At 42.8% G+C, this 17,723-nt stretch overlaps 1 protein-coding gene across 5 annotated transcripts in view; it reads right to left on the reverse strand.

Moving 5' to 3' along the window:
• STK39 (serine/threonine kinase 39) overlaps nucleotides 1-17,723 on the reverse strand; it is a 314,903-nt gene that overhangs the window by 242,037 nt on the left and 55,143 nt on the right. For all 5 annotated transcript variants that reach the window (XM_064586647.1, XM_045868683.3, XM_045868682.3 and 2 more), the window contains exon 2: nucleotides 13,202-13,314. In XM_064586647.1, coding sequence (XP_064442717.1) covers nucleotides 13,202-13,314 — 113 coding nt within the window. The remainder of the gene's footprint in view (nucleotides 1-13,201; nucleotides 13,315-17,723) is intronic.

The following is a 17,723-nucleotide window of genomic DNA, read 5'->3' on the forward strand; positions in this document are numbered from 1 at the left end:
CTTGGGAGGCCTGCAGAATTAGGTAGGGCCCTCTCTACACAGATGCCCCCCTTGCTCACAGAAAGGAGAATAATGTTTCTTGAAAGTATGGGTGCTCTACATTCTCACCATTTTACATCCAATGCAAATGAATGCTTGTCTAGCTTTCGAGCTCCAAACTTTTAAATCATTAATCAAAATGAACAATAAATAACCAATGAATAACCAATGCCTACATGGAAGGAAATTCTTCTGCACGGAAGCAAAATCGGGCCAGAGTCTGGAAAAACACGTTTTCTCATGCTTTCCATGTAGATGACTGGTATCACTTCCTACCCAGATTATCAGGTTCTCCAACATTGTAGTGGCAAACTGTGTGTGTGGTGGGGAGGGGGGGTGCACATGTGCATGCGTGGGAGCATTGGTGTGTGGGGTGAGAGAGGGGAAAAAGGGGAACGGGGGGAGATGGATAGAGGGAGGGAGAAAGGGAAAAAAAACTCTTAATTAACCTAAGGAGAAACTCTTTTTTTTTTTTTTTAAGATTTTATTAACTTTTTTGACAGAGAGAGAGACAGCAAGAGAGGGAACACAAGCAGGGGGAGTGGGAGAGGGAGAAGCAGGCTTCCCGCGGAGCAGGGAGCCCGATGTGGGGCTCGATCCCAGGACCCTGGGACCATGACCTGAGCCGAAGGCAGACGCTTAACCGACTGAGCCACCCAGGCGCCCCAGGGAGAAACTCTTTTAAATAACCTGTGGATATAACTCATCAAATTCTAATACTTTAAAATTTGGGGTCTAAGAGTTACCAGCTGGACATTTTAAAGGTCCTAAGGATTTAAAAGAAAAAAGGTGGGGAACACAGGGGCGCCTGGGTGGCTCAGTTGGTTAAGCGGCTGCCTTCGGCTCAGGTCATGATCTCAGGGTCCTGGGATGGAGCCCCGGGTCAGGCTCCCTCAGTGGGGAGTCTGCTTCTCCCTCTGCCCCTCCCCCTGCTCGTGCTTGCATTCTCTCTCTCTCTCTCAAATAAATAAAATCTTTTTAAAAAGGAGCTGGGGGACATAGCTACTGCCCCTACTAATACACCCCAAGGAGCAACATAAGGGCAGATAGAAGAAGAGATGGGAAACCTCAGAGCGGACTTGCAAAGGTCTGACCACCCTTAACCTACACTCTCCTTCCATGCAGCCTCACTGTCCTTCTTCACCGCTTGGCTAGGGGACCATACCCCAAATCTTACACCAGCCAATTTCCTGCACAAGCCTTTCCATGCAAGTAGAGCCTCTAATGCTCAATGACATGATGGAACCTGCCTTAGGGAGAAACCCCAGCCACTCTGCCTCAGCGTATGACCTGTGCTATCACCGAACCCCCGTGATAAAGAGTATTTCCACAAATAGTGTAGACATGCACTTAAAGAAGAAGGAATGAGTTGTTCTACCTGCCTATCCAACCCTTATTTCGGTTTATACAGAAGCCTTTTGTTTAGCTGCCTTCTAGAGAGATGCAAATTTTTACATGTATATATTTATATTTCCACTATGGTTTGAATGTTTGTGCCCCCTGCAAAATTTGTAAGCTGATGGTATTAGGAAATGGGGCGGCCTTTGAGAGGTGACTGAGTCTTGAGGATGGAGCCCTCATGAATGATATTTGTGCCATGATAAAAGATACCCCAAAGAGCGAGCTTGCCCCTTCTGCCACATGAAGAAGCAGGAAGAAGTCTATACTTGGAAGAAGGCCCCCACCTGACCATGCCAGCACCTTGATCTTGGGCTTCCAGCCTCCAGAACTGTGAGAAATACATTTCTGTTGTTTAAAAGCCATCGAATCTACAGAATTTTTCTTATAACAGCCTGAACTGATTAAGAAAATTGCATACTATTTTTAAATTTTATATTTTGAAAATATAAATATTTTGTGAATCAAATGTCCTTTCCACAGAACTCTGCTCTCCATTTCTTTTCTTTTCTTATTTTTTAAGATTTTATTTATTTATTTGCTAGAGAGAGAGTGAGAGTACAAGCAGGGGGAGTGGCAGGCAGAGGGAGAAGCAGGCTCCCCGCTGAGCAGGGAGCCCGATGCGGGACTCGATCCCAGGACCCTGGGATCATGACCTGAGCCGAAGGCAGACGCTTAACCGACTGAGCCATCCAGGCGTCCCTCTCCATTTCTTTTCAAAACAATGATGATAGCTGCTATTTGAATCCTTCCATCAGCTATATTATCCAAGCTTTTCCCAAAACCTTAACTTCACTCACAGGATAGGCAAAGCCAATTATTCCCAAACATATTCATTTCTTCCTATCCCTAAAACGGACAAAAGTGTTGCCCAAAGATGAATAAATGGGTATGATTAAAAAAAAAAAAAAGATTTATCCAATTCTCCCTACAGAATGAATGGGTTCTAATTCCCTATTCCCTTAACTAGGACACAATCCACAGATGCGTGATTTGGAGCAATGCTTCTCAAACCTGACTGTGTATGCTGATCACTTGGGGACGGTATGAAAATGCAGATTCTGACCCAGTCAGTCTGGGGTGGGGCCTGAGATTCTGCATTTCTATCAGGCTTCCAAATGATGCCGACCCTTTAGGTCCAAAAACCAGAATCTGAGTGGCCAAGTGGAAGAAGGCAGCCGGAGAGGCACTTGGGTGGAGGGCGCCTGAAAGGAAGTAGTTCCATCGGCGGCCGTGAAGGTGATGGGGTCACAGCCGGAGGCGGGGGGTGGGGAGGGCTAAGCCCAGAGGCACCACCTAGCTGTGTGTGACGGAAGAAAGGGGTAAGAAGCAAAGACAGAAAAAAAGAGAGACTATTATTAAAGCGGTTTGAATTTCACAACTACGGGAAGGGGTAAAAAATTCAAAGGGAGAGAAAGACGTGAGGTCAAAGTCAGAAGAACTTAACAGAACTCTGAAGTCCAGGCAACACATTGGCCAAAACTATAGTCAAGGAAGAGAACACAGTCACTCCCTTGGAAGTCTAGTGGAGTAAGACAGACGTGTCATCAAGTGCCAAACCAAGCTAGGACACAGGATTTAATCTTGCCCGTGGATTGAAGAGCTGGATCTGCTCATGCGGCTTCATCTGAAACACATCACCAATGAAATTTCACAGGAGTGGGAAAACGGGCCTAAAATGGGATAGCAAGAAAAAGTCCTTCCCATCTGCTAGAATTCAAGCGGCAGCCACATCAGCATCCCTCTGCTGGGAGCAAAGTGGGCGGGAGACAGATTGAGCAGGGACCCCCGCCCACTGCTGCTGGACCAGCCCAGCCAAATCTGCCCGACCAGGACCTGACGTAGGCCCCTGGTGTGGGATAGTCCAGGTTTGGTGGGGGACACAAAAAACGCAGAGTATCCTACCACAGAATATCCTGGAAATAGGATTGCTTGGGAGGAAAAAAAAAAACTACAAAAAAACCAAAAACTGAAAAAATGAAAATAAAGAAAGTGTGCTTAAATATTTTTGTGGGTATTTTTCTAATACTTTCATACGGCCTTTGTTCCCCTACCACCACCACCACCAAAAAAAAAAAAACCTCTCTCCTATAAATAGTAGAGGACAAACAAGAACTGTGATTAACAGGGGTGGGACCCAGCAGAAGCCACTTCAGAAAGACCTGGGAGGCTGGCTTGGAAGCGTGGCTGAGCCACTGACCAGCTCCATTACCCGCGCAGGTTATCCCGTGGCCTTGAACCTCAGCCTCCTTCTGTAAAAGGAGATTATTACTGCTGTCTACCTGGGATTTTTGTGAAATAAGCAATATAAGAGCTATAAAAGCCCTTGCAGAATGCCTAGCACCTAACACAAATGGTAAAAGCCAGGCTCTCCATGTCTCAGTCCCCTCCTCGCGGGTGACAAGGATCACTTCTCTCAAGTGTCCTAAGTTGCTGACTAAGCCCTGAAGGTGCAGAGACAGCCGATGGCAGCAGTGCTCACCTGTCCCTACAGAAACATCACAGAAGGTGCCCGGGCACCCGGCTGGCTCTGAGAGCGTCCATAACATGGGTACAGGTCATTGGGCCATGAACTTGTGGCTTCCTTCCTGACTCTACGCTGTCTCCCCCTGGGGTTTTCCTAAGGATTTCAGCCTGTGTTTAATTGCTACCACCCTGTCACACTTCAGCTGTGATGGACACTGCCTCAAACCCTTTTGCAATAAGGAGTCTACACAAATACTTACGCAAAGGGTTCAAACACAGAGCACAGGGGCGCCTGTCTGGCTGGGTCGGTAGAGCTTTCGACTCTTGATCTCAGGGTCGGAAGTTCCAGCCCCACACTGGGAGTGTAGAGATTACTCAAAAAATAAAATCTTTAAAAAATAAAAGTAAAAAACCACAGAGCATAGAAAAGAGTTTGAAGATCTAAGAATGAGGAAAAGTTAAAGCCTAGTTTCTTTTGCCCCTAAAACCAGGAGAGATTCACAAAGCACGGAAAGGAAAGAAATTTCATTACGGAAAGGGAACAGTTTAAATGGATTCTGAATTCAAAATATTAAACTATACTGAACCAAATTAGCATATTTTCACAGCTTATGTAAAGCCTAAATAGATTCTTCTTTATCTGATATTGGTGGCAAAATATCCTATTCAGCCTTAGTTAGGAATCAAACCTCTCAACCTCCAACATCATGTGCAGTCAAATCTGAGGAGATGCTATTTCTAACTTTATTCTCAAACAGTGGTTTTCAACCTTGGTTGCATATTGAAATCGCCTGGGGAGCTTTAAAAAAATACCAGTGCCTGGATCCTAGCCCCAGAGATGCCGATGTAAATTGGTTTAGGATAACAGTCTGGGAATGAAATTTTTCAAAAGCTCCCAGGTGAGTCTCAAATGTTAGGCCAAAGTTGAGAACCACTGCTTTGGAGCTAAGCACTGAGAGATGCTTCATTCCTTCAACAGAATGCTGAGAGAAAGGCACTTAGCCACACTGCAACTTAATCTAAAAAGGAAAAAATATCTGTGATTTATAAATACTACCATATGTAACATACACTTCCAAATGCAAGAGATACCTCTCCAGATACATCTTTAAAGTGCATGCAACATCCTGCTAGCATTTAAAGAAATCTTTAAATGATGAAGGTAACCGTGTTAAATAAAAACACTTTTCAGAAAGTCATTCTCCAGCTTACAATGCTGTAACATCAGCATCACAATGAAGGGTAACCTAATCCCTAGTCATAAATAGCCCAATACTGTCAGTGGCAGAATTAAAAACAAAAACCATAAACCTCAATGATATCAAATGTCAGCCACGAAATGGAAGAAAAAGATTGACAAAGCTCTTCCAAGAGCGACAGATTTTTTTTGTCCTGTCATTTTCAGTCATGAAAATGTCATTAGGAGGTATTTTAATTATAAAAAATTAGACATCATATGTGCAGCAAACTCTTGCCTCTTTTGGAATAAGATTATCAAGAGGGAGAAACCTTGTCAAGAAAGAGTAAGTCAAATATTTCGACTTGTACCCCTTACAAAGGAATCGACCAATGTTCCTTGCCATTTAGTTTTGTAGTTATTTTCCTATGACTTGGTATCTGTCTTTATCCAAGGATAGTCCATTGAAGGCAGGATTAGAAATGGGAGAAGTCTAGATATTTTGAAGATGGGGAAATATTGTCAAAAAATTAGGAGAAGGGGAGCATAAATTCTGTGACAGCCTTAACCAGTGTTTGTAGAGAAGTATTTAAAACTAGAGAGAGCAGTTGTAAAAGGCAGAGTGTCATGGGAGTTGGAGGGCAGGAAAATCTCTCGAAATCAGCAGGGCAATCACAATGGGCGAGTGTCTGTTTGCTGACAGAATGAGCGGACATCCCAGGGCCTACGGCTTGGTGACACTTGGTGATGATGTTGCGAAGTTGGGCACTAAGCAGAAACTGTCCAAACGAAATGGAAGAATCTTGCCTGGAAATCTAAGAAGCCACTGGTCTAGTTCTTTTCTTCAAAAGAAACAAGGAGGGGAAAAGAACACAAAGAATAAAAATGTGATGCTGAAATACTATAGGAAAACTCAATGCGGAGGAGCCGATTTCTTCCAGTTGGCTGCAAAGTTCTTCAGCCAACAGTAATAAGGATGCCCTATGGGTTCTGGAAGCTCTTACGTTGGCCCTCCTGGGATCCAAATCAGATTCTGCTATCAATAACTGCTATTTGGTCTTTTAATCGACTACAGTTGGGAGTCCTGGGAAAAGTAAAGTTGAAGACTTCATTAAAAACAGAAACAGGAAGAATTTTTCTTGTCAGCCAACTGATGTTGCTGGAAACCTCCAGGCCAACTTTCAGCACAGCTGCTCTATTTGGCTTCATCACCCAACGATGAGAATGTGAGGTCAAATGTGTCTTTTTATTTTTTGTGGTGCCCCCTGTCCCACACCTTGGGAGTGGGGGGCGACTACTGTCTGCAGCCTGGGGTTTTGCCAGGGAACAGCCCTCTTGCAGAAGCGGCCGGAGCCCTGCCCAGCACTCTCCGACCTTCTCCCCGAGGATTCCACAGTCCTTCTGTTTCCACAGCAGCCAATTAATTGTGGAAATAACCAAACCAAAATAAAGAAGATAACAGAGGAAAGAACAAAATCATCTGCCTCAACCCAAGCCAACAACATTTTCCAGAAGTCCATGAGGACAGCAAAAGTGAGGTATAAAAAAAACAAACAATATGTAACTAAAGTCGTATTCAATCTTGGCGTGTTTTCCCCATTTTCTCCTACTCTGAAAATGAGTATGTGCTGGGTCTCTTTGTTACTGAGCACATGCAAGTGCAGAAACACATGTCCTTGCAATATTCATTTCTGCTTACTCTTTGGGGAAAAAATGAGATGTTAAACATTTTAGCAAGCCATTTCTAACAAATGTATAAAAACACTTAAAAGTAAATTCAATTAGTACATTTATTATCTGAATCAACTATGACTTTTAAATTTGAAGTTCCAAAATGAAAAATGTTTTCTGTGATCAAATCATACATATTCCCAGCTAACGTAACTTTAGAGCTGTAAAAATAGTTTTGCATAAATAACAGTTATTCTCTAATTTCTTAAAAATGTATGTCTTCAAAATGTCTAAAAGTTTCCCATTCCTAATCCTGTCTTCAGTTGGACTATACTTTGGTAAACACAAATACCAAATTGTACAAAAATACTTGGTGGCAAGGGACAAATAGCAGGACAAAATTTAATGTTTGTGACCTGAAATGCTCAAAATAGTACCACATTCAGTGAAGTTGGCTTGTATTTTAATGCTATACCCTTGGTATAAAAGATTCTACGAGAAAGAGCCAAATGCAATTTGTTACCACATATGATGAGGTAGGAGCTGGGATATGAATAATTAACTAATTAGAAAATCCTTTTGTTCAAAAAGCATGGAAAAATACTTTCATTTCTATAATAAAGAGAACACACATTATAGCTTCCAGCTTTTTAAGTTGACAGCCTCAAACTGGTATATAATTTTTTTCTACAATAAACAAGGCTTACAAAAGTATCAACACAATTACAGAGATTAGGTAAGACCATACAAAAAATGTTTTTTAAATTTTTTAAACCTCAATTAAAAGGGGGGAACCCTGCTAGCTAAAAGAACTACTCAGAGGTCCCCACATATTATAATTTAATTTTAAAAGCATAAGAGAAGCCTATGTCAGATAATGAAACTATTAGGGGATAATTAAACTGTTCTCCCAAATGACCATTAGGCAAAATAAATACCTAGAGCTTTATTCTCCAAAATAACCTACAAATCGTAGCTAATTCGTTCCTCTAAACACAAGAAAGGAAAGTAGGAAGAAAGGGAGAGATGACTAGAGAGGGAAGAGCAGGAGATCAAGAGAAATAAGAAATAATAAAATAACATTGCAGGAAAAAGCAAAATGAGGGCAGTGGCTTTGTTCTGAGGGAAGTAAACTCTTGATTTATCTATGAACACTGTTAGTGAAACACAGCAAAATATCCTTATAAAGATGATATAGGAAAAGAAGGGCAGATGCCAGATTTTTTTCCAGCTGGAGACAGAAACTCTTTCATTATGTACATGGGAGAGGCAGATGGCACACTGTGTGCCCAGATCTATGCATTTTCACTGGATTGTTTTTGTTACACTATAATGCTGGAGTGACTTGATTCTATCCTGAATTATGAAGCGTAATTTGCTAGCAATCAGTGTTTTTGTTCAAGTGATTATTAAAAGGAATTTCATTAAAAGAATTAATTTTTAAATAGAACTTTGGTGATGAAGTTTTGCCATCAGTAGAATTCCTTATTGAACAAATGTGGAGACGGAGGGCCAGAGGTGAAACCGATCCCTCTCAAGTCCATGATCCGCATGAAGAACACAGGCCCTCTGACCCAGGAAGCCATTTTCCCTCCATCACAAGTTTGGGCAACCATGGGTGGCCATTGTTTTTTGAAACGACTTTGCTGACGTTTGTCACCCATCATGTGCTAAAATATTATAATGATCATTAAATATTGTTTTATAATGGAATCCCTTAACTAGACTTTTTTTTTCTTTTTTTTTTTTTTCCTTGAAGAAACAAGCACTTTGCCTGGCCCCAGGGCCATGATTTCTCCTACACACATAGCACTCCTGCCCCTAGGAATTAAACTGTAAGTTTTGATGGCATTGGTGTTTATGAAGCAATGAGAAAATGCTACTGAGTTTTCTGTGACTAGGGACCAAAGATAGACTAAAAATATGAGAACTCAAGTCTAGAGAAAAAATATTAAGAAGGATATGGTTAAAGTCTAAAAACCATCAAGTCAAGTAAGGTGATGAACCAAAATGTCCATCAATCGCTGGGTAAAAATTTTAAGGAGAGTCCCCTGAAGGTTGGAAAAAGTGGGTTTTAGGATAAATAAAGGGAAGGACGACCATGTCACATTTGTGGAAATCACTGTCACCTGGTGATAGAGACTGAAAGATGACTTCGAAAAAGCAGATTAGTTATTCACGGGTGAAATGGAATTTTAAGGGAAGTGAGTGGGCCCTCGAGCAGCATCCCTAACCTTTGAAGTTAACCACAAACCAGAGAATTAAGCTCTTTCAAGAAACCTCAAGGCCATTTTCACTTAGAATATACCAGCTTGCATGACAGTGGGTCAGACCAGACCCATTTAAGCTAGCCTCAAGTTCCTATTGAAAAGCAAGAACTCCCTCAATGGAATGCATGTTAGAGAATCTGTTAAACCATTTCTAGATAAATAGAGGGAAAAGGTGCAGAAAGAATCCGTAGCTCAAAAAGTTCACCAACCCAATATAAGAATGAAGAAACTCATTTACCAGTCCCCAGGCTCCCCAAGAAACAGCAATCAACTTTGTTTTCCCCATCGTCTAGCTCAGTGTCTAGCATCTAGTAGGGTTTAATAATCATGCAGTTAACAAGCTCTGCTCTGAAACTATAAATGTGTCCCGGAGAGTGTTAAGCCTATTATAGTCATTTATACCACTGTGGGATTAAAAAATGTGGGATTAACATAACAAATCTCAGAAATTATCAAAGCATCTAGGTTGGAATGGTCAGGAATATAGAACAGACCAGTAACAGCCCTTGACTCCTAGAAAACTAACCACCAAAGCATCGTACCTAGAGAGGTTAACTATAACTTTAACTATAATTAAAGGCCAAACTCCAATACATCTAAGAAAACTTAAAAACATGCCTAGAAAAAGAATTAACTTAACTAAATGCTACTCATGTAAGGCCAAGAAAAACATTTGTTCTAGGGTTTTCTAATCTAATTGCTGTTAAGATGAATTTTTAGCGAGCATATTGCTTTGTCCTCTGATACATACACCCAAAACTCACCCTTCTTTTGGGCCTGAGCACAATGAGGAAACTCGTTAAATATTTACCAAATAAATTACTAAATGTATATCAGATCTGGAACCAAATGTCATTGAGGAATATTACAGTACTCATTTCAACAGTAAATAAATTTTATTTAAATTACCACTTATTTAGCACCAGTGATTTCATCTAATGTTTCTTTTCCTCCCTTCCTTCTCAGAGAAGCCAGGACTGTAATTATCACTTTGCTTCAGAAATCATGACCACTTGAATCCTTCTTCAGCCAGACCTGTATAGTAAACTCCGTATGACCACAGAATCGGACAGCCTCTGCCATACAAAGAAGCAGAGTCCGGGGACAGTTGTCCAGAACTGCTCCAGGCCATCACATCGGACCTGTGAGTGGAAATCCTACCTTACTCGGGGGGTTGAAGCAAGAGTGTAGTGTAGGGACACGGAAGGGAGTCGCAAGTAGGAGGTGACAGTTTCAGCTGGGGAGGCAGACATTCCAACAGCCAGCAGACAGTTGATAACGGTGACTTCTATGACATAAGTCTCTCACAAGGTAAGGATTCCAGTGGCCACTGTTTCTTACAAGAACAAAGGCTTCCAGTTAACACATGGCACGGTTTGTGAACTGATGCAGAGCACGGACCTGTACATAATGCGTGCACACGCGCACACACACACGGAATTAAAGGATTATTAGGATACCGCATGTCCAAACGCTGCCAAAATGTGAGCCCAGAGAGATAATAGAAGTGCAAGCAACAGCAGTATTAGAAATTGAAAGGATTATAGCAACCTTGCTCCACACGATCTCATGTGCCAACAGCTGGGCCACAAAAGCCTGGCAACGTTAGGCAGCCCATACTGTATATTCCATTTCTTTCTGTTTGCAAAGGACAAACATCCTAAAGAACCATCCCCCCTCCCATCTCTTGAAATATCAAGACATCGGGCGCCTGGGTGGCTCAGTTGGTTAAGCGACTGCCTTCAGCTCTGGTCATGATCCCAGGGTCCTGGGATCGAGCCCCACGTCGGGCTCCCTGCTCAGCCGGAAGCCTGCTCCTCCCTCTCCCACTCCCCCTGCTTGTGTTCCCCCTCATGCTGTCTCTCTCTCTCTCTCTCTGTCAATTAAATAAATAAATAAAATCTTTAAAAAAAAAAAAAGAAATATCAAGACATCAAAAGGTCAAAGGTTCAAGATTAAGGAAAGATCAAAGCAAAAAATCAATATACCTTTTAAAGGAAAAATAGATAATTATACATATATACTATACTCTTAACACAATGTGGGCATTAAGCAGCGGGGCAGGGGGTTGGATGGAGAATGAGAGAAATAAACTAACTGCTAATAAGCAAACTCATAAATCCTAAAACCTCAAATTAATGAGCCAAGCACAAAGCCATAACACGCAGATCCTTACATGTGCAGCTCTGCCTAAATTATGAGTATCTCCAAATGACACTGTTACGGTCCCTGGTCCCAGGGAAACAGAGGAAAGTGTCCCCCCCTGCTGCCTCCACCAGGACCTTCATTAGCTCCCATGGCCAGCAACCAACTGCTGACCAACAGCCAGCAGAGGGAGAACATGGAGGCTTGGGGCGACTCGGGGCTCTTAGAGACCAGGGACCACAGTGTCGGCCCAGAAGGCTGGTTCCAGAATTGCCAGACACAAATGTACACAGGCCTCACAAAGACCCTGTATAAACAGTCTGCTGCTGGCAACAGGATGGCCATGGGATCTCCAACAGAGTGCCAAGATCAAATACAATCATCACGGGCAAATTTGTGAGTGGTTATTTCCAAACGGGGCATACAAATGTACACTCGAATTTAAAAGAAAAAAAAATAGCGTAGATTCAGTATAGCCACAGAATTTGAGGACTCCTAAAGGGATCTGAGAGATTTCCCAATCCAAGTCTCTTTCTAAACAGTGCTGTGCTGTTAGAGGTGACTTGACCAAAGGTAGAAAACAAGTTGGTGGCGGAAGTAGGACCCGACTCTCCCCACAGTTTGTTTAGTGCTTTTTCCACTTGGGGAGAGTGACCTTCAAAACTGGCCAGATGACAAAGGCACAATTTTATTGGTCACCGTGATCGCAAGTGACAGAAGGATGCAGCCATCATTTCCGTAAGAGCAAAGCACAGCTGAAATTCTGAAGAAGGTAAAAGCCTCAAATGTATACATATTTTGTGGGGTTTGGGGTTGTTTTGTTTTTTTTTTTTTTTTTGGAATTAACATTAAATTGTGGAAGCCCTTGCTTTAATCTGAGTTTTAGCGGGGAATCTGTTGCTTCAATCCCAGCGAAATCTATGCCTTGTGGAGCCTAATTTAAAATGTGAGGCCAAACATATCTGGAAAAGTACAGCTTTATCCTTCTACTTAATTTATACTATAGTGTGCTGTAATTAAGCCTGAAATAAAAGCTATATTCTGAGTAAAGACAAAAAGCTCTTGTTAATGACATTCCATTCCCGATGTAGAAAACAACAAAAGGCTTCTTCATTTGGAGCCAAATGTCATTATACTTTGTAGCTTGTGTGGATAGCTATTGGACTAATATTTGTACTGGGATTAGGGCTGGGATAACCAATCAGTTAACTCCTCCACTGCAGTTTCCTATTATCCTCAAATAAATGGCCAAAAGGAAAAAAAAGAGAATTGGCAGGCAGAACGACAACTATATTTATGAGACTAAACTCTCAAACCCTTCACAGTTTGCCGGGCAACTAATAACCATTTGCCAAGCTGTTCATTTAATAATGAGTCACTTAAGCCAAAACCAAATGTTCCTGCAACCAACCAATTCTACCATAGTCATATCCACAGTCAAAGCTCCAATTATTTATGTAATGTACGTACTTCCTTTAGAATAAGAAGAACAAGTTGCCGTGGACAAAAAACAAACTCCTCTTCTTAGCCAAAAGCAAGCTACCCTGCAGTATTTTGAATAACTGAAATGTGTAGGTCATTTGGTAATTTCCGAAAGGCAAAATGACCGAAAAGGGCTTGGGGAGTAATTCCTATCTATGTCACAACTCTGGACGGAGGGCCAGAGGCTCTCCAACCCAGCTCTGCGCTCAGCATCACATGACCTTCGAGTTCATCTAACGGTGTCTGTTCCCTGGTTTTCCAAAAGAGAGTGTCAGCGCTGAGACCAGGCCTACCCTGGAATTATGAGGACTGAACAAAACCCTGCTTGTGATAGCAAAGTGAGTCGTACAGTATACGACACAACTGTAAGGGACGGTATAATTCATCAGGGGACGAGCAGCGATGTGGGCTGCTTTCCAAGAAATACATGTGTCAAAATAGGAGGGAACACCAACTTGCCTTTGCTCTCTCTTCCCCCTGCTTCTCTGGCCCAGCTCTGCATACCCATCAGTGAAGAAAAGCAACCGGCGGGTATCCTTCACTTTTTACTTACTAATAGTTCATCCATACTGGTCTGGCATTTTTCCAAGTTGATGCGCTTTATTGCTACGCGTTCTTGCCGGGGCTTGCAGAGAGCGGCCTGGACTACGGCCGTAGCGCCGCTGCCTGAAACAAAAGAAAAACAGCATCAGCTATCCGGTGGCATGCTGTCTGGTTACCAGTCACGACCCCCTTCCTAAACAAATACCTATCTTTTTTTTTTTTTTTTTTTTTGAAGTCTTCTACTCAAGGTATTCAAACCATTGCCTTTTAACATATTCTAAAAGAGTCTTGAGTCTGAAAATAATTATCTGTGGGAGAAAAAGCAAAGAGCAGACTGCTCGATGGGATAGAAAAACAGTGCCCGCACTCCAGAAGCTACAATCCACATCAAAAAAGCCCATTGCAATCCAGCATGTTTCCTGCTGCCCGAAACAAAGGCTGATAAAGTGACGGGTCTGAGGTCACAGGGACAAGAGACGCGAGCCTCCAAGCACAACACTGCCTGGAGGCCATTACTGTCTCTGGCCCCCAGGATTCTCTAACTTTAGTGCCCTTAAAATACCTCGAGCTCTTCTTCCATTTCAGCCCAAACCAAACCACTCCAGCCTGAACGACTTCAGGGTTTCCACGAGACGCCGTGACAACTTATCTGCTCTGAGTGCTCTTTGAGCTTATTCCTTCTAAGCTTGCTCTACAATTAGAAGAACAGGAATCAACCCGAGGATTCTCATGTTGAAAGGATGACTTTCAAGGATGCCAAGCAAGGGATGCAAATGTGTAATTACAAAAGCTCTCGGCATTCACATGAATTTCCTATTTCTAAGGTTTCATGATCATTAGCTAATGCACTCAAACTCCTAGGAGACAGAGTCATGTCATTATCCATATTTTATAAGAGCAAAATGTAGACGTGTAATGATTTGTGGCAGAGCACAAAGAGCTCCTAATCTGGTTTGTATTCCACGGGGGCAAAAAGACCTCTAGGTTAAGGCATCTCACTTCTGCAAAGAATACCAAAAACCTCCTTAGGATCACATAAATCTTCTACCCCTGCAAGACAGCCAAGCAGAGAAACAGCCTGTGCTCAGGAGTGTGCAAAAGGGGGCCCAGATGTGGCCATGCACCTTTCTCCTTAAAGCTTTTCTTCGAGGACTACTTCTCAAATGAGTCATCCAGTATCATCAAATGGAGGAAGGGGCAGCTTTGGGCAATACAGAAGGGAGATCAGTATTAGCTTTCCTTACAGATGTGATAGGCAGGCATGACATTTCTAGTGAAAATCAATCCTTTCCCACACCAAGGAGGTAGGTGCCCAAGTGGGTGTCTTTGGAGCTGAAAGTCTGCCCTTTCTTCTGTCCTGTGGTCTCAACATCCACTCTGGCCCCTGGATCTGGTGTCCCAAGCAGATCACCCTATGCTCCAAAACCAGGTCTCCAACTTCAAGACTCCCATTCCAGGAAGTCCAACCGGTGTTCACCAAGGAGGGAGAAAATCCATATATACTAACCACCCCCTGTACCGTAGGCACTTTATTCATGCAATTCTCATTATAAGCCTGCACATTTTTTATTCCTAGCCTCGTGTTATATGTGAGAGCACTGGGACTTGGAAAGTTTGCCCACACAGCCAAGCGCCTGGGCTGGGGTCTGTGTCAGGTTGGCCAGACTCCAAGCTCCATGCTTTTCCCTGCTTCCCATAGGCCAGAACCCACACTTCCCTTCCCCGCTTGTCCTGGCCATACAGGACAGAAAAAAATGTCCTACATGCTTGAACAAAAAAAGAAACTACCTACAGGGAAGATTCAAGTGAGCCTTACTCTCTAGTTCAAGGAGGGAGTGCTATTGTCAGAGGTTGTTAAAAGGGCCTCCCTGTCCTTAATCTCACTGCCTGCCCCATCAGCTACTATTCAAGTCCCACCATATCGGTCTTGGCCCTACAGATCAGAGCGTGCTGGGTTCAATCCAGAATGCTCTAGATATCACAGCCAAATACTACAAAGAGGCCTGCTGATAGCAAAGTGTACTTTCCAGTCAAGGTCTCCAGAACAAGAGACCATCACTGACTGAGCCGCAGAGAAAGTGGTAAGTAACTGGTTAGCACTGGGCCTGGTATCCAGCAGAGAAATCAACACACATCTTTAAGTTGCTGCTGATGGGAAGTCATTCTCGGCTCTACCTGTTGTAGTCTCCCACCCAAATCTACCCCCACCCCCACCGAATCCTTAATCCACATCCGAGAACATTTTCAAAGCAGGGGAACTGAAAAACAGGAAAGGCAAGAACACACACTCCCAAAAAGGATAACACAAGTGCCTGTAAGAGGGGGCTGCCTCCCATGGCCTGGTAAATCCTTGACTATAAAAGTCTCCTGACTTCCACAGACACATGCAAGAACGCAGACAAAAATAAGAATTCTGGACAGAAAGAGGCAGCAGGAGAGAAAGTCTTTTATTAGAGCTTCACAACTAGAGAATTGTTATTACTTAACAACTATAACTGACTAAAGAACAACCAGCAGCTCCTCATCTCTAGAGAGAATAATCCTGGGGTTCCTGTCATTTCGTGAATGCATATCACCACTCACTGGACAAGTCAGGAGACACCGCTTTGACCCCAAAGATTTCCCTCAACTGCAAGGGAGATCAAGAACAACGACAGAGGGGCAGGGAGCCTTAGGGACCATCAAGTCCAATCCCTAGCTTTATGGATGAGGAAGGGAAGGGAAGAGCACCCTCACCAGAAAGCACCTTGATCTGGATTGACTTCCAGCCTCCGAAACTACGAGAAGTCAGCGCCTATTGTTTGAGGCTCCCAGCCCCTAGTGTTTCGTTAAAGCAGCCCGAGCTGACTAATACAGAAACCTTTCACTGTCAGTTCTACTCCCTGCCCTGCTATCACCTGTGGTAAATAATGCCGTACAAATTAGAAATTCTCAACAACTGCCTAATTAAGTCAGAGCAAGATAAGGTAACATTCAATGGAAGGGCTTCTGGTGGGCCACTATAGCTCCCAAATCTTAGGTTAGTAAGACCCCTGAAAAGGAGGTTCAGCAAGGATTCTACCCTTCCTATCCTTTCAATCCTGTACCAATTTCTTCTATGATGTTGGGCTTAATTTTTCTCTAAATCTCAGTTTCCTTAATGGGCATAATAAAATCTACCCATGAAGCTAAATAACATCGCTGGAAACATCAATTCAGTAAATGTTAGGCTCTCTCTCTGGAATGCATTTCTGCACCCACACAATTAAGGAGGCAGACTGTATCTATAGTTTGCACTAGCGCGCCCCCCTCCCCACACCATCACCACCACCCAGGGAGAAAAGAGAAGGCCCAGTAGCTCCAGGTCAGTACTAAGTATCATTCTGCTTACAGGAAGATTCAGTTGGTTGAAAGAAGGGAAAAGGAGGGCTAAGTTCAAAAACTGGAAGACTAAATGATTTCTAAGGTCTGAACCAGCATAATGAGTCTAAGAGTCTAAAATATAAGAGAAGAACCCAGAGAATTCTGGAATAGCTATGAATTAAGATTCTATAGCTAAACTTCTTATTGATAAGGTACTCTGATATCTAACCTAAAAATTACTTTAAAAAGTCTCTGTCTACCTGGATTGCAGGAGTTCATAACCTAGCCCTGCCACATAGTAAATGCTTGTTCTTCGACGACTGACTTAACTCCTCCATGCCTCAATTTCTTCATTTGTATGATGGAGATAATAGTACAGAGCTCACAGGGTAGCTGGGAGGATCACATGGGTTAATACACGGAAAGCCCTTGGAACCGTGTCTAGTACATAGGAAGCACTAATTAAATCTTAAGTTATTACTTTTCAGGGAAATCCCTCCAACTGGTGTCCAGCCAATTTGTTGTTCTAATGCTACATATTTCACGATGTTGACGTACCATAATTTGTTCAACCCTTCCTCTATTATTCCTTCTCTTTATTTCCAGTTTCCCCTCCAATATGAATAACATAGCAATAAACAGCTGATACTTTATATACATATTAGTCCATAAGAACTTTTCTTTATGTTAAAGTTAGGGCGTGGCCAACTGTCCAGTACCTCTCCTCATAAATGTCAGGAATTAAGAAACAAACGAAATAGATATTATATTAGCCTATAACATGAATAGTGACCAGTGGAAGGAAGCTGTCATCACATCCTACTTAAATGAGGAGCACCGAGCCAAAAATTTTCATACAATAAGTTTGCCCAGCTCTTAGCACATGGATGGACTCCTTCGTTATGCTTACCTGTCTTTTCTCAGTGCACAGTGTCCGGAGCCACGTCAGGCTGTCTTTTTGGATGTGCTGGCTGGGGAATGGATAATTAACAAAACAAATGGCTTTGGTCCAGCTGATGACTTCTTCCAATTCTCTCCTCATCCAACTTACTATAGGTGTTCTATCTATATCACGTGTCCAACCTCAAAGCCCATGAGGCCAGTCAAGGTCACGGGAGAGCCGGAAGCTGGCCAGCGTGTGCACAGACACACACGTGCACTCTGTAGGAACAGAGCTGCCTCCTACCCCC

This window comes from Mirounga angustirostris, unplaced genomic scaffold (assembly GCF_029215605.1).
Source record: "Mirounga angustirostris isolate CCGP_5_RB_7025 unplaced genomic scaffold, mMirAng1.0.hap1 SCAF_3, whole genome shotgun sequence".
Taxonomy (NCBI): domain Eukaryota; kingdom Metazoa; phylum Chordata; class Mammalia; order Carnivora; family Phocidae; genus Mirounga; species Mirounga angustirostris.